General features: G+C 42.3%; 1 protein-coding gene across 1 annotated transcript in view; it reads left to right on the top strand.

Moving 5' to 3' along the window:
- Window positions 1-18,191, top strand: part of LOC145341256 (uncharacterized) — a 294,802-nt gene that overhangs the window by 20,627 nt on the left and 255,984 nt on the right. Inside the window, exons 3-4 of the mRNA XM_080186183.1 lie at window positions 868-977; window positions 3,973-4,077. Of these exons, the coding sequence (XP_080042309.1) occupies window positions 868-977; window positions 3,973-4,077 (215 nt within the window). The remainder of the gene's footprint in view (window positions 1-867; window positions 978-3,972; window positions 4,078-18,191) is intronic.

Below are 18,191 nucleotides of genomic sequence, written 5' to 3' on the forward strand. Positions count from 1 at the left end.
GATACACATGCAGACGCTACGACAACGGATGAATGAGCACTGCTTGACAGTCACCAGGCAAGAGTGTTCTCTTCCTGGTGGGGAACATTTCAGTGGTCAACGGCATTTGGCCTCTGATCTTTGGGTAAGCGTTCCCCAAGGCGGCCTTCATGACACATGACAGCGCAGAGTCGCTGAGCAGAGACTGATAGCCAAATTCCTCACACATGAGGATGGCCTCAACCGGGATCTTGGGTTCATGTCACACTATCTGTAGCCCCCACGACTTGCCTGGATTGCAAAATCTCACTAACCGTCCTGGCTGGAGACATCTCTTTAATCTGTGCTCAACCGTCTGTCCACTCACATTGTTTGTACCTTTAAGACTTGATTACCTGTAAAAACTCACATTCCAACCATTATTTTGTTAATTGACATATTATTTTGTTAAGTGACCATATTAGGCCAACCTTTGTCATTTGTGTCTTTATATGCCCTGTTTGTGAACTGAAATCCCACTCACCTGACGAAGGAGCAATGCTTTGAAAGCCAGTGACTTTTGCTATCAAATAAACCTGTTGGGCTTTAACCTGGTGTTGTGAGACTTCTTACTGTGCTTACCCCAATCTAACGCCGGCATCTCCGCATCATTCTTGAGTTGGCCAGGAATAATAATCCAGGATGACATGTCCTGTCCATTTTACCCATCCCATCCATCCACCTCCCGGTAGTCTGAGATCACATACTTGCTACATGGGAAAACTTGAAGATGATTCCACATACTAATATCCCAGGATGCAGGCTGCTGTTAATTACTGATTGAATTGTCTAAGTAAATGAATCCAATTTAGCTGAAGTATTGATATGCTTTCTCCCTATACCTTGTAGGACCGGATACTATACTGCCTATAGACAGGTGTACAATGTGGAGCTCCAGACCATGTACAAATGCTGTCCAGGGTGGAACCAACAAAACGAAGAGCCAGGTTGCTTACATCGTAAGTGTCATCTTCCTGTGATGTGATTACAGCCTAATTCACTTCAATATTATGATGTGAAGATGTCATCATGTGAGTACTGAGGAACTGATCCTGGAAGGAAGGATGTAACTCTGACAGCAGATCAGATCACCTTTGGGGTGGGGATCAAAAATATATTGGTTTATGTTGACATCTTCCTAAAATTATAAAAACAAATGTAGGCCCCTTGCAGTCAGAAACAGGAGAATTCATAATGGAGAATAAAGAAATGGCTGAGGAATTAAATTTGTGCCTTACTTCAGTCTTCACAAAGGAAGACATGAACAATGTGCCAGAAGTGCTGAGAGAAACATGTTTTAGTGAGGAGCTGAGGGAAATCAGCATTAGTGAAATGGTTTTGGAAAAATTGATGGGATTGAAGGTGGATAATTCTCCAGGTCATGATAATCTTCATCCCAGAGTACTTAAGGAAGTGGCCCTGGAAATAATAGGTCCATTGGTGATTATCTTCCAAAGTTCTTTGGACTCTAGAACAGTTCCTACAGATTGGAAGTTAGCTAATGTAAGCCCACTATTCAAAAAGGGAGCTGGAGAGGAAACAGTGAGCTTAATGGTAAAGTTGCTAGAGTCTATTGTCAAGGATTTCATAACTCAGCATTTGGAAGGTAGTGGTGTAAACAGACAAAGTCTGCATGGATTTACAAAAGGGAAATCATGCTTGACGCATCGATTGGAATTTTTTGAGGATGTAACTTATACAGTTGACTGAGGAGAACCAGTGGATGTGGTTTACTTAGACTTTCAGAAAGCTTTCGACAAGGTCTCACAAAATAGACTATTATGTAAAGTCAAAGCACATGGGATTGCAGGTAATGCCTTGAGATGGATAGAAAGTTGGTTAGTAGATAAAAAACAAAGTGTTGGCATAAAGGGTCTTTTTCTGATTGGCAGTCAGTGGGGTTTGCAGGGATCTGTGTTAGGACCCCAACTGTTCACATTATATACTAATGATTTGGAAGAGGGAATTGAATGTGTTATCTCCAGATTTGCAGATGATACAAAGTTGGGTGGGGAGGGTGAGCTGTGAGGAGGATGCAGAGATGCTTCTGCATGCTTTGGACAGGCTGAGTGTCTGGGTATCTGCATGGCAGATGCAGTATAACGTGGATAAATGTGAGGTAATGCACTTTGGTAGCAATAATAGGAAGACAGATTATTACTTGAATGGGTGTAAATTGAGAGAGGTGGATACTCAGCAAGACCTTGGTGTTTTTGCATCATTCGCTGAAAGTGAGTGTACAAGTACAGCAGGCAGGAGAGAAGGCAAATGGTATGCTGGCCTTCATAGTGAGACAATTTGAGTATAGGGACAGCGATGTTTTGCTGCAATTGTATAGTCATTGGTGAGGCCATACCTGGAATACTGTGTGAAGTTTTGGTGTCCTTATCTGAGGAAGGATGTCCTTGCTATAGAGGGCGTACAGCAAAGGTTTACCAAGCTGATTCCTGGGATGGCAGTCTGTCATGAGGAGAGACTAAGTCAGTTAGCATTATATTCGCTAGAGTTTAGAAGAGTGAGAGGGGATCTCATGGAAACTTATAAAATTCTAACAGGGTTAGACAGGGTAGATTCAGAAAGAATGTTCCCTATGGTGGGGGAGTCCAGAACTAGGGGTCATAGTTTGAGGATAAGGGGTAAACCTTTTAGAACTGAGGTGAGGAGAAATTTCTTCACCTAAAGGATGGTGAATGCATGGAATTCACTACCAATGAATGTAGTTGAGGCCAAAACGTTACCTGGGTTAAAGACATCAAAAGATATGGGAGGAAGGGTGATCGGGATGTTGACTTTGATGATCAGCCATCATCAAAATGAAGTGCTCAGCAGGCTTGAAAGGCCGAATGGCCTACTCCTGCTTCTCATTTCTATGTTTCTGTTATGAAATTGTTTGATTGAAAACTAAGGCAGTTGTTACAATCAGAATGATACCACTGTATACAGCCGAGATTTCCAGCCAAGCAACTTCTAAATTTCTTATAGCACTGGGAATACTCTTGATGATGAAATACAGTTTTGCAAAACATATCACTTGTAGCTGTAAATGTATGGTGGGACTCACCAAATGAGGGCAAGCATCATTGTGTGACACATCATTTAATTAAGTCCATGTACTCCCCCAAGTGGTACCTGCTGCATTTGGTTCCGATTGTGCACTTTGTAATCAGCTGGCGGAGGGCTGGACAAAAGTGACCATATTAGGCCAACCTTTGTCATTTTCTTTCAACCTGTACCATCTTCTAGTGCATGGATATTACAGGATACAATCAGTGCTTCCTGGTACATTCAAAAAAGCGCTTTCCATGCAGGGTAGTGGGTTGGCACAATATCATCTCCAGAGCCTGGCTTTGATTCAAATCCTCAGTGTGTAGTTTGACCTCTCTTGGCAGACCATCAACATCTAACGTGTTCTGTTTCAAGTTCTGAATGACAATGAATCCTAGGCACTGGCTGAAACCTGATTTAGAATTTAGTGCCGCTGGCACCATGTGCTTGAGAAAAAAAAGTGCTCACTTATGTTCCTTTTCAGCCAGAGCTGGGGTAAAATATTTCAGCAAGGAAGCGAGAATTTGAATTTACATCTAACTCTAAGCTGGGCATTGAGCAGAATCATAGAATCCTACAGCGCAGAAGGAGGCCATTCGGCCTCTCAAGGCTGCACTGACCACAATCCCACCCAGGCCCTATCCCTGTAACCCCACATATTTATCCCAGCTAGTCCCCCTGCCACTAAGGGGCAATTTAGCGTGACTAATCCACCTAACCCACACATCTTTGCCAATGCCAAATGCAAGGAAATGAAAATATATACATTTTCAACACTAACATTCCTTAATTGCATGCACTAGAAGTGGAAGCACATTAATTACTTTTAGGATGCAAGTAAATAATTTCATTTGAATTCCTGAAAAATGTTCCAACATTTTAAAATATATTGTGTTTATATTTCCCCAGCTACATGTGCTATTGGTACATGCTTCAATGGAGGAAAATGTGCTGAAGGAATTTCTCAGGTGTGCCAGTGTCCAGAGGGGTTCCAGGGCCCTCGATGCCAGTATGGTAAGTTATTGCAATATGTATTCATTGGCTCATTTATTAATTTGAATCTTACACAGTAAGAATCACACAGGACGGACATGCAGAGACCCAAGGGTCTCTATATGCCGATTGGTTAACTTTGCAAGAAATGCTCAGATCCTTCTTCACTGATTGGCTCCAATAGCTGATGATCAAGCCAAGTTGATAAGACAAGTTGTTTGCACTGATGAAAGGTTCAGAAATTGGGGGCCACAGTTATAAAATAAGAAAAAGCAAAAGCATTGTCAACAAAAGCAAAGGTAATGGGGAAAGGTTAAGAATATAAATAGGTTCAAAAGACAATTTCTGAAGAATGAGAGAGAATGGAAGAAATTGGATAGAAGAAGGAAACGTGTCCCTTGTGAAAGAAAGGCAAGTGTTTTCTGCCAAATAGTCACTTTCCGTTCTTAATATTTCCTGTGCTACTTGTTTAGGACAATGTTCAGATGAATGCAGTATTTTTTTGAAGAGTGTTTAGAGGACATTTTAAAGAGATTTTTAAAATTCATTCATAGGACGTGAATGTCACTGGCAAGGTCAGCATCATTTGCCCATCTTTAACTGCACTTCATGAGTTGGCAGTGAGATGCCATTTAATTGCTACAGTCCATGTGGCGCTGTGCAGCCAAACTCTACTTGGGCAGGGAGTTTCGAGATTTGAACTCATCAATGATAAAGGATTTGTAATAAACTTCAAAGTCAACACGGTGTGTAACTTGCATGAAAACCTCCAGGAACACTCAGTCATGACCTCATCACAGCTTTGGTCTAAACATGGACAAAAGTACAGAACAAAGGAGATGAAGTGAGAGTGACTGCCCTTGATGTCAAGGCAGCATTTGACAGAATACAGCATCAAGGAGCCCTAGCAAAACTGAAGTCAATGGGAATCAGGGGACTTCAACTACTGGTTGAAGTCTGTTAAAGTGTAGTGCGAATTGCTGTCATCCAGGCAAGTGAAGAGTTTTCTATCATCCACTTGACTTTGTAGAAGGTGGGCAGGTTTTGGGAAGTCAGGAGGTGAGTTACTCACCACAGAATTCGTAGCCTCTGATGTACTCTAGTTGCCATAGTAATTTATATGCCTAGCCTATTAAGTTTCTGGTCAATGATTCAAACCTGTTTAAGAAGATGATAGAATTGCCACCTAAGTTTTCTGAATATGGAGACTTCAGCTGTAGAATGCCTACCTCCTATTGGGCCCACCAGGCTTTCATCCTTTTGATGGTAAGTGACTTCCCGGAAGGCAAAGATGATAAGCTACCTCAACATTGTTAATTGAACTTGAGATCCCTAAGTCTTGCCATTCAGAGTCCTGGGATGAAATCTGAAGCACTCACTTCAGTCTTACACAAACAGCACAGAAAGGGTGCTTTCAAACCAACAGGTCCATGTAAAAAAACTATGTAATCATTTGGAACAGACAGAGCAGGTAGAGACTGAAGGAGAAGCATGGAGCAGTAGAACAGGAGACACCTATACTGTTCCATGACCACAGAATGGTTCGCCTAAGCTTATAGGTGAGAGGTCACTAGAATGATGAATTTATACTGTGCAGACTGAGGTTGAAATTTGGCTCGGAGGCCAGTCCCTTTAAAGCTCTGACGAAGGGCACCCAAACTCAAAACATTGGCTTTGTAGTCTCTCCACAGATGCTGTCAGACCTGCTGAGATTTTCCAGCATTTTCTGCTTTGTTTCAGATTCCAGCAGCCAGCAATGACTTGCTTTTATCAAGTCTCTTCTCATTCTGCCATAAAGTTCACGTAGCTGCCTCGGCTCAGCGGGAACTCTGTTGCTTCTGAGTCAGCAGGTTGTGAGCTCAAACCTTGCTCCAGCATCTTATAAGTCTAATCTAAACTGACAGCTAATGAAGTTAGTTTTAGTCCAGCTAATAACGTTTCTTTTAAAAAAGGTTTTATGTCTTCTCTGTGTGACCCAAGATATTTTGGTTCTCATCTGTGCTTTCTCAAATGACTCATCGAATTAGGTGACACATAAACTTTGGAGAGTGTTTACTTGGCAATGCATTCCATTCAACAGCTCATACTTAACCTGTCCGGATGAAAATGTCAAGAATTCTTCTGAAGTTGAATTGGAATTAGACGGGCATTTGGATCCAGTTAAGAGAAAAAGTTGGTACTGAAGCTGTTACATTAAAAACTATGGGCAATTGTTGGGGGAGGATGGCACAGTGGTTAAGCACTGCTGCCTCATGGTACCACAGACCTGGGTTCGATTCCCATGCTTGGATCACTGTCTGTGTAGAGTTTGCAAATTCTCCCCATGTCTGCATGGGTTTTATCCAGGCGCTTTGGTTTCCTCCCACAGTCCAAAAGACTGTGTTGGCCATGCTAAATTCTCCCCCTGTGTACCCAAACAGGTGCTGGAGTGTGGCGACTAGGGGATTTTCACAGTAACTTCATTGCAGTGTTCATGTAAATCTACTTTTGACACTAATAAATAAACTTTAAAAAAAATAGAATTATGTTGAATCAACAATTCCATGCCTGATAGCATGTCAGCATTCAAATATGCATCATGAATAGTTCACAGCAACTATTACTCAGTCATTACCAAATCCTGACAGAGGCTGAGAGAGAAAACTTCCTACTGAGTAGAAGGACTAACCACTGATTACCCTCACATTGCTCTGAATGAACAGTGAAGAAAGACTAACAACTTATACTTAATTCAGTAAAACACACCAAGGTGCTTTACAAGAGCATCATCAAACAAAGTTTGACGCAAACCACTTTCAGAGATACCAGGACATATGACCAGAAGCTTGCTCAATGAGGTAGGGCTTGAGGAGCATCTTAAATAAAGGAGAGCAGAAGCTGCAGAGAAATAGAACAGGGGACTGGTTTGGGAGCAACAAAAGAAGCCATTATCATTGCTTTTCTGGCTAAGATTGGATAGATAAAAATGGAAACAGGCAAGCTGAGGCCAGGAACAAAATAGTAAGAAGTCTCACAACACCAGGTTAAAGTCCAACAGGTTTATTTGGAATCATGAGCTTTTGGAGCACTGCCCTTCATCAGGTGAGCCATTTTAACCTGGTGTTGTGAGATTTCTTACTGTGCACACCTGAGTCCAACGCTGGCAAATCCACATCAGGAATAAAATAGGCGCATGTCTATTCATCCATTGGTTGGGATTTGGCATATGACCCTATTGAGACCTTAAGTAGCGATAAAATACAAGACCAGTTTTCAGCTTCAGACATTCCCAAACACCCCGCCAGGGTTCCACCAACTGTGACTGGTGGAACCCACTGCAACATGAACTCAGTAGTGCTGAATCTATCACTTCCAGTGCCTCTCTGGTGCACCTCATCAGGAACAAATGGCTGTCTGTCCCTTGCAAGCCAACTGTTTTCTTTCAGGTAGCAGAACTAAGGGCAGCAATTTTCCACGGTAGAAGTTCCTGCTTCCTTTTCTTAATTGGGTTCTGAGTAGTACGAGCGAGTAGTAAGGTATGTCAGGTGAGATGAGCCATGCTTGTATTCAGAAAGGCAGGTGTTGGCTCCTTGAAAGAAGTGATGGGGACTCTCCTGGATGGACAATGTCCAGGCCAAGCAGGAGATTTTTTTTTCATTCTTTCACAGGATATGGACGTCGCTGGCTGGGCCAGCATTTACTGCCCATCCCTAATTGTCCTTGAGAAGGTGGTGATGAAGTGCTTTCTTGAACCACTGGAGTCCATGTGGTGTAGTTACACCACTGTGCTGCTCTGGAGAGAAATTGGACTCCTGAAGGAATTAACCCTTCTTTAAAGTATGTAAATTGGTTCCCCCTAATGCAGTGACCCCAGTTCCTTGGAGCACCATTGATCCTTGCCATGGCAAATTAGTTGGGGGTTTTCTGGTTACATAGTCTAGGTTGGCACTGGAGATGTGTCCACAATGACACTTGCACCCATGTGCTATGTATGAATTAGATGACCTGTCCAGAACTGTTACGGTGCAGAAGGAGGCCATTTGGCTTATCATGTTTGTGCAGGCACTCAAAATGAGCCATTCCCTTGTTTTTTCTCCATACCCCTGCCCATTGCTTCCATTCAAATAATCATCTGATGCCCTTTTCTGTTCTCGATTGAACCTGCCTCCACCACACTTCCAGGCAGCTAATTCCAGACCCAAACCATTTACTGAGTCACAGTTGTCATTGAGAAAAAAACTTTTCACTGTGACAATGAGCAAACTGATTTCTTTCTTGTGCAGTGAAATTGAAGTAGAAAGTGCTGGAAATAAGAAGCAGGCTAATCAACATTTGTAAAAATGAAAATACAGGTTACAAATAGTTTGGATGTGCTATCCTCAATCAGTGCACTGACAATTTGATTGCATTTTACCTGATAAACAAAAGCAGGAGTAGTAATTGTTCCTTTAATGGCAATGCAGCAGAATGGGGGTCACCTGGCCTGCGTGAGCAATTGGGACTCAGAGTTGGGGAACCACCCAGAGGAAGGAGTTCTCAGGGGCAGACGTATTTTGGAGTTAGCTACAAACATGTTGCTGCTCCTGAAGATCACTATTCGCTAATGAAATCTCTGTACGTGAATCATTACAGCAGATGTCACATTGTTTGAATATTGCATTCTATTCAAAAGCTATCATTCCAGAAAGCTGGGTGAAGTAGTTGGTGAGTTCACTGTGCTATACTTTCGGCAACCATGTAAGCATGGAGCCCAGCCTAATGTGATGACAATTCCCCTCAATTCTGGCCCAGAAGAAACCAGGTCAGATGCCTTGATGCAGGTTTTACATAGTGCAAATCCTGTGCACGGAATAAAGTAATGATGAAATGGACACCGATTTCAATCAAACTGGCCACTTCCAAATGGAGCGACGGAATTTTGACATTCTGCCCACCATGGGAATTGTAACGGGCGGGTCACAGGCTGATGGAAGATCCGTTGACAGTATTTTCTGGCCTTGGGTGAACGCGGCTGGAATTCCCTGGCTAAGAAACCCACAGGGGCCCAAAGAGGTGGATCCCGTTTCAGAGACTGGGATTTTAGATATTCGGCAGCGACCGGGGATATCTTCCTATTGGCCTATTCTAATCCAAATAGACCAATGTTCCAAACACAGGGAGGCCAGCATTGGGGCTGGCATGGTGACACAGTGGTTAGCACCGCTGCCTCGCAGCACCAGGGACTCGGATTCCATTCTGGCCTTCTGTGACTCACTGTGTGGAGTTTGTATGTTCCCCCCGTGTCTGCATGGGTTTCATCCAGGTACTCTCATTTTCTCTCACAGTCCAAATAGGTGCAGATTAAGTGAATTGGCCATGCTAAATTGCTACTTAGTGTCCCAAGATGTGTAGTTTAGGGGGATTAGCAGGGTAAATATGTAGGGTTAATGGGATAGGGCAGGGGGTGGCTCTCTGCCGGAGAGTTGGAACATGCTTGATGGGCAGAATGGCTTTCTTCTGCACTGTAGGGATCCTGAGCAACCAAAATGTTACCAGTGAGATGAAAGGCATCTGGACCTCTCCACAAAACAGCTGCGCACCACTCAGATGACTGTTTAGAGAATCATATTCTTAAGTCAGCTGTTGACTTTGCAATTCTTTCAAATGGAAGTGGATTCTTTGTTAACTGTTTCAGCAGCACAAAGTTTTATTTCCATTTGAATGTGGTGGTCTGGATCAGTAAATCTTCCCCCTGTTGGAATACCTCTGGGGTGAGCGCCCGTATTAGTAAAAACTGATGATTTCTTATGCCAATGTCTGAGACCAGCTCTTGGCCCTAATTTTAATGTATGGTGGCCTCAGGGTGACTGAGCAGTGAGGTGAGTTGGAAATGCAGAAATGAGACCTGGGGTGATTTTAACAAGTGGCCTGTCCTGGCAGGCAAGTAGTGCGATCTGAAATCAGTCTTCTGAAGCAGGAGTTCCTTCACCAACATCCCTTTATTTATAATTGCACAGAGTGCTATCAGTCAGCAGTCTTCCTTTGGGAGTGCCATAGGAATTGACACTCCTGGTAAATACAAACCCCAATTGGCCCATCAATTGACTCCTTAATCAGGGAGTTCATATTCCAATAGGCCAACCTCATGGCTTGATTGAAGTCATTACACAATCAATCCTCCAGTATTCTCACAGAGTCTCCAGTGATTAAACATTTCTCTCCTGGACTCTGGTGCAAGAGATCTAGGGGTACCTGTTCATAGCTCCTTCAAAGTGGACAGAGTGGCGAAGAAGGCATTTGGCATGCTTTGTTTCATTGATCAGAACATTTAACACAGGAGTTGAGATGTCTTGTTGAAGTTGTTGAAGTTGTACAAGACATTAGTAAGGCCACACTTGGAATATTGTGTACAGTTCTGGTCACCCTATTATTGAAATATATTATTCAACTAGAAAGAGTGCAGAAAAGATTTACTAGGATGCTATTGGCACTTGATGGCTTGAGTTATAAGGAAAGGTTGGATCGACTGGGACTTTTTTCCCAGAAGTGTAGGAGGCTTAGGGATTTTCTTATAGAGGTCTATAAAATAATGAGAGGTATAGATCAACTCGATAGTCAACATCTTTTCCCGAAGATAGGGGAGTCTAAAACTAGAGAGCATAGGTTTAAGGTGAGAGGGGAGAGATACAAAAGGGTCCAGAGGGGCAATTTTTTCACGGAGGGTGGTGACTGCCTGGAACAAGCTGCTCGTGATAGTTGTAGAGGCGGGTACAATTTTGTCTTTTAAAAAGCATTTCGATATTTACATGGGATAAGATGGGAAACGGAAGGATATAGGCCAAACACAGGCAATTGGGACTAGCGTAGTGGTTACAAAAGTGGTTACAAAATAAGGCCACAAGTTGGGCTGAAGGGCCTGGTTCCATGCTGTCAACTTCTATGACTAAGTGACCCGATAGAAAAATCATAGAGATATCAAATAAGAGACTTTTTTCCCTCCATTTTCTTTGAATATACTTATTTGTTTCAAAATGTTGGAGTTTGGGTTGTTTGATTACATGGTCTGTTGGACCTGACAGGAAAACATTGGAAGATCAGAAGGAACTCAAGGCTGCGTGCTAACACAGCAGAGTGCCTGTCTTATGTGAGTTACACATCCTGGAGTCAGTGAAAATGGAGGCCTCAGCTTTTGTGTAAACTTTGGCTTAGTTGGTAGCACAGTTTGCGTCTTGCCTTAAAGGTTGGGAATTCAAATTGCTTCTCCAGATTCATGGGCACAAAAGGAAGTTTGATTCTCCAATACAGTACGGGGATACTGTTTTTCAGAGAGACCCTGTTTGGGATCACAACAACAAAGAAAGATCTAAGAGCTTGTCTCAAAGAAGAGTAGTAAGTTTGCCCTGTTCAATATTTCTCCTTCAAATAACATCGCTAAAACAGATGATTGGACCATTATTTCATGGTTGTTTGTGGAACTGTGTTGGCCAAATAAGTGTTTTCTGTTAACATCTTCAAATTTTAATTGCATTTAAAACAGAATAAAATAGAATAGAATAGAATCCCTACAGTGCAGAAGGAGGCCATTTGGCCCAACGAACCTGCACCGACAATAATCCCACCCAAGCCCTATCCCCGTAATCCCACATATTTATCCTGCTGGCCCCTCTGACACTAAGAGGCGATTTAGCATAGCCAATTCCCCCAACCAGCACATCTTTGGATTGTGAAAGGAAACCGGAGCACCTGCAGAAAACCGAAGCAGACACAGGGAGAATGTGAAACTCCACACAGACAGCGATCCGAAGCCGGAATTGAACCCAGTTCCCTAATTCTGTAAGGCAGTACTGCTAACTACTCAGTCACTGTGCCCCCTTATTCTTATTCTTATTTCTTATTACCCCTGGATGAAAGTGCGCCACTGTTTCCTGGTCTAGGAAGGTGGACAGATGGTAGGTTCATTAGCTTCGCTGATAACATAGTTTATGTGTGACGGCCTCAAACTGTGTGCTAGAGGCTGGAAGAAGTGGTCAACTTCATTTTTCCTCCCTCAGTAAGCAGAAACATTGGTAGTTTTGAAATAACTCCTCAGAGGCCAGTGTCTCTTCACCAGATTCATTTTATTTACGGACATGTCTCTGCTCCCCCAAGAATGCTTCAGGTATAAAGTCAGGATCTGGGGCGTCAGTAGCCCTGACACTTCTCAATACACATATAAAGGTGAGGCTCCTTGATGGGGCAGGCAATCATTACCTCAATCAATGAGCTCCAAGAATCCAACCTCATGGGTCTCAATGAGGTCATTTCAGTTTTGTCCTTGGACCAGTAATCCAGAGGCCCAGGGAAGCTGTAGAGACCTGAGTTCAAATTCAGCCATGGAAGATGGTGAAATCTGAGCCCAATAAAATTCTGGAATTAAAAGTCTAATGATGACTGTGAAACCATCATTGATTGCTGGAAAAACCCACTAATGATCTTCTGGGAGGGAAATCTGCTGCCCTTACCTTGTCTGGCTTACATGTGACTCCAGATCCGCAGCAATGTGCCTGACTCTTAAATATCCTCTGGAATGACCTAGCAGGCCATTTGGTTCAAGAACAATTCAATAAACGCCAGCATCGCTAGTGATGCCCACAGCCCGGGAATGAATTTTTTTAAAAAACCAGACATTCAAAACATTGAAATTTGGAAATTAAGGCCAGAAGGAGATCAAGAGAACAGGTGTTGAGGACTTCACTTTAGGAAGAGCCAAAATCAGATTTGGCTCTTCAGCAAAAATACACTGAGTAAACATTGCTCAAGTACAAGTGAAACCAACTCTCATGCCCTGCAGGACCCATGTAGTAGATTTCAGCCTGGGGCTGTGGGGGTTGCACATTTGTAAAAGGTGCTTTATTCATTAATATTTTTATTAAGTGGTATGGTACAAATGTACATCTGTTGAATTATGAGTGTCAGATGTGACTGTTTCCCCTAACCATTAAAATAGCATTCCTTGTAAAGTGAGTTGTAATATGGGTTCTGTGTAAAAAAAAAAGTTATATGCATTTATCAACTTTGAGTCAGCGCTATGAAGTGTTCTGTAAAAGTGATTTATGTGGAAACATGCTGTTTTTTTATTCACCATAACTTGAATACTGAGAGTTTAGAGTGTAATATTTCTGCTGATTAGACTGGGGGAGAAGATTACTAAAATATTTATGATGTGCACAATGTTAAAATGACCTGTTTGAATAGCCTTTGTGGTTTTTGCTTACCATTTCATGCTCAATTTATTTTAATGAGGAACTTAAACACAATGCAGTGGAAACAACTTCTGGAACACCCTAGTATTCAAGATGGAAATATGAAATAAAGCTTCTGACACATCAGGATACCACATGACAGCAGAGTTTCAGATGAATGGTTAACCTCAGGATGTTGCTAGTGTGGATTCAATGATCTTAACACTGTTGAATACCAGGGGGAGATGGTTAGAATTTCTCTTGTTGTACATGGTCATTGCTTGGTACCTGTGCGGCGCAAATATTCAGGGTGACGTGGTGGCACAAATGGTTAGCACTGCTACCTCACAGTGCGAGGGACCCAGGTTTGATTCCTGGCTCGGGCCACTGTCTGTGCAGAGCCTGCATACTCCCCCCGTGTCTGTGTGAGTTTCCTCCAGGTGCTCTGGTTTCCTCCCACAGTCTGAAAGATGTGCCGGTTAGGTGCATTAGCCATGCTAAATTCTCCGTCAATGTACCCGAACAGGTGCCGCAGTGTGGCAACTAGGGGATTTTCACAGTAACTTCATTGCAGTGTTAATGTAAGCTTACTTGTGACACTAACAAAATAAACTTTAATGAACTTGTCAGCCAAAGCATGAATGTTATTCAGGTCTTGCTGCATGTGAGCACAGGCTGTTTCAGTATTTGAGGAGTTGCGAATGATGTTGAGCATTGTACAACCATCATTAACAAATAACCCCAATTCTGTCCTTCTGATGGTGGGAAGGTCACTGTTAAAGCAGCTGAAGATGGTTGGGCATAGGAAACAACGCTGTGGAACTCCTGCAATGATGTCTTGGGGTTGTGATGATTGGTCCCTGACAGCCCCAACCATCTTCCTTTGTGCTTAGGTATAATTCCAGCCAGTGGACAAATTCTCTCCCAGTTTCCATTAACTCTATTTTTACTACCATTCCTTGATGCCACACTTGATCAAATGCTGCAATGATGTCTCAGATAGTCACTCTCACCTCACCTCTTGAGTTCAGTTCTTTCCTTCATGTTTGGATCAAATCTTGGCAATTTACGATGGCCAATCAACTTAACCCGCACATCTTTGGAGTGTGGGAGGAAACTGGAGTCCCCGGAGGAAACCCACGCAAACACAAGGAGAACATGCAAACTCCAGACACACAGTGACCCAAGGTCAGAATTGAATCCGGATTTGTATGCGGTGAGGCAGCAGTGCTAACTGGGAGGAAATGCTTCTCCCATGTGGCTGCACTCAACTTAGATAATTGAATGTTGATTACGGTGCGTCATTTAGACGCCTATGGGGGATATCATCATGCTGTTTCAGGCCATATGAAATACCAAGAATTTTCATTAAATGAATAGATATTTTAACCAGAACCTCAAACCACTGGCCATTTGAATCAGAATCCATGTACCATCAAACCTAACGATAAAAATTTTCAGTGATGACTGAACTTAACTCCATTTTATACTTCTCATATGTGCCATAATTCTTTAAGACTGAGCACCGTGTTGAAATATCCAATTGCATCTTACTGAAAGGGAAAGAAAATGAGATAAATTCTTTAAAAATGTACTATTGCTCCAGCCTGACGAGACTGTTGCATGTGATGGCGGAGAACCAGATTTCTGCAATAAAATTTAGAAGAGTACTTCAGAATAAGGCTCACAGCGGGCTGATGATTTAGCTGCATTTCTGAGAAAAGATGTCATGTCCTTGGCTTGCTGCCTTTAGTCTCCCACCACCAACTCAGAACGTATTAAATGTATTAAACAGCAAGAGGTATTGGGAGGTAAGGCTGGGCACAGAGGCTTTATGGTTTGAAGGAAATGTGGTGAACATTGTGAGCTCAGTCAACAGAATAGTTTCACCCTTCTCCAACACATTACAGCACCATGGTGACGTAGTGCCGCATTGGTTAGTACTGCTGCCTCACAGTCCCAGGGACCTGGGTTCGATTCCCGGCTTGAGTCACTGTCTATGTGGAGTTTGCATGTTCTCCCTGTGCCTGTGTGGATTTGCTCCCATTTCCTCTCACAGTCTGAAAGACATGCTGATTAGATGCATTTACCTGAACAGGCATCAGAGTGTGGCAACGAGGGGAGTTTCACAGTAACTTCATTGCAGTGTTAATGTAAGCTTACTTGAAATGAATAAACTAACTTGTGGCACAACAAATTCAGCCTTCCTCTCCTTTGACTTCTCACTGTGGTGAGATAATAAGAAGAAAAGTTACAAATGAGGCCCCCTATCTGGGTGGGTTAGATAAAATGCCATGGTAGGATATGAAGAAGAGCAGTGAGTTCCCTGAGTATTCACACCAAAATTCCTCATTCCCTCTCCCAAAAACAGATTAAATTGCCATCTCATTAAGTTTTGAAGACTTTGCTGTTTTTTAAGTTTATTTATTAGTGTCACAAGTAGGCTTACATTAACACTGCAGTGAAGTTAATGTGAAAATCATCTAGTGGCCACTCTGGCGCCGGTTTGAGGTAACTGAAGGAAAATTTAGCATGGCCAATGCACCCAACCAGCACATCATTCGGACTGTGTTTGTGAGTTGGATATAAGGTTTATCGAACAACAATGTCTGCACTTCAAAAATAATGAATGGTCTGTATTGCTTTGGGGGTATAATGAAATCAATGATATTAATGAAAACTATTTCTTTTCTCCTTCTTTCTTAACTGAATGATATTCTACTTTGACTGGATACTGGGACAGCTGCAGTTGCAGTCTTCCTGTGAACAACCTTTGAGCAGTAGAGTACTCAAAGTTGAGGTGGAACAATGTGTATGTTGACTGCCAAGTTTGCATTCCATCAGCGTCAGTACTGAATTGACGTTGACCTGGATTAAACTCCTCTTCTACAACTACATTCTGTCCTGCATTAGCAAGCCCTATTACTCTTTTCAGGGATAATTTAATAAGTCTCCATTGCCAGTGGGTGAGGCTCTTTGCCAACAGTGAGGACTCGTAAAATTGTCTCTTTTTGTTAGCTGTGCATGGTTGTGTTTCACATTCATTTTATAATCAAGGAAATTTGCTCAAGTAATTCTTCAATCACTTAAAAAATAGTTATAATACATGAAATATTTAAAGAGAGTGCCCATGGTTTTCTTATTGGAGTTTATTACAATATTATTGTTATATCATTCAATAAAACATGTCTACATCAATTAGATATTGGTGATCTACATCTGTGGAACATACAGTATAAAATTCTCTTTAAATGTCTGTTGATTGAAGCTTGTGCTTTAACAATAATCCTTTGCCTTATTACTTTGCCTTATTCTTCACAATGCATCTTCTGATGTGCCAAAGCATAACACCGTGCACTATAAAGGCAGCCTGGAACGAAAATCAAAAAATAGATAGATACCTGACTGAAATCAATTTTCTTTTGAATTCATATAAAATTGATCAAGAATTTTGAATATGATTCTGTACATCGGAGATAGTTTATACAAGGGAGTCTTGATCTGTGGGCCATGTGCTATCCATTATCCATGTTTCAAGGCTTCATTCCTAATTGGGAATGGAGCCAAGTCTGCCTTGCTTGGTCCTGCCATGAATTGTCTGGAGCGTGTCAAGGAAGTGAGGCTTTAAACAAGTTTAACCAGTCATCGGCAGGCAATTAATTACAAGTGGGGTGTACAGAAGTACCAAATGCTTACGTCTTGCATGTGTTCTGGATATCCATGGTGATTGATCCTGCTATCCCACCAATGTTAATTGTGTGTGCCTGTTATCATATTTTGTAGCTTTTGATCTGTACAGAAGCGAAAGTATGGATTCATTCATGATTTGTATTTTTTTGTGAATGGATCTTATTGGTCAAGAGTTGAGGATATCTGATTGGGAAGAAGAGAAGATTACTGTTTTGTGAAGCAGCTTGGTATGGCGAGATGGCAGCATTGTGGTCATGTTACTGGGCTGGTAATCTAGAGATCCAGGTTAATCATCTGGGGACATGGATTAAAATCTCACCATGGCAGCTAGTAGAATTTAAATTCAATTAATAAAGCTGGAATATAAAGCCAGTTAAGTGTTACAAGTAGGCTTACATTAACACTGCAAAGAAGTTACTGTGAAAATCTTCTAATCACCACACTCCAGCACCTATTTGGGTACACTGAGGGAGAATTTAGTATGGCCAATGGACCCAACCAGCACATCTTTTGGACTGTGAGAGGAAACCGGACCACCCAGAGGAAATCCACGGATATGGGCAGAACGTGCAGATTCCACACTGACAGTCACCCAAGCTGGGAATTGAACCCGGGTCCATGACACTGTGAGGCAACAGTGCTAAACACTGTGCCACCGCGCCACCTGCCTTGTAATGGTGACTATGGCAACAGTCATTGATTATTGTAAAAACCCATCTGGCTCGCTAATATCCTCAGGGAAGGAAATCTGCCACCATTACATGGTCTGGCCTACATGTGACTGCAAACCCACGACAGTGTGGTTGACTCTTAACCATCCTCTGAAATAGCCTAGGAAGCAGCTTGGCTTGCTAGGGCAATTATGGCCTTTCAGCGACACCCACACCTTATGAAGGAATAAAGGAAAAGCTAATGACTTTGAGGTTGTCCTAATATATTTATTGATATATAAAAAGCTCAGGGGGTCTTTTAAAGTCAGGTGGTCCTTTGGCTGCTTGCACCTATCATATGAAGTGAAATGCATGAATTGTTGAATATATTTAAGTCTGGGATAGACAAATTTTTGGTTTCACAGAGAATTAAGAGAAATGGAGTTGAAGCCCAAGATCAGCCTTGACCATATTGGATGGTGGAGCAGGCTCAACTGGCAGTATGGTCCACTCCTGCTCCTATTTCATGTGTTACTGTATACTCAGTTTGGCAATGAGGGGAGGCGATGGCCTCATGGTGTTATCGCTAGACTGTTAATCCAGAAACTCAGCTAAT

The sequence above is a fragment of the Carcharhinus amblyrhynchos genome, chromosome 3 (assembly GCF_965287045.1).
Source record: "Carcharhinus amblyrhynchos chromosome 3, sCarAmb.v2.hapA, whole genome shotgun sequence".
Lineage (NCBI taxonomy): Eukaryota > Metazoa > Chordata > Chondrichthyes > Carcharhiniformes > Carcharhinidae > Carcharhinus > Carcharhinus amblyrhynchos.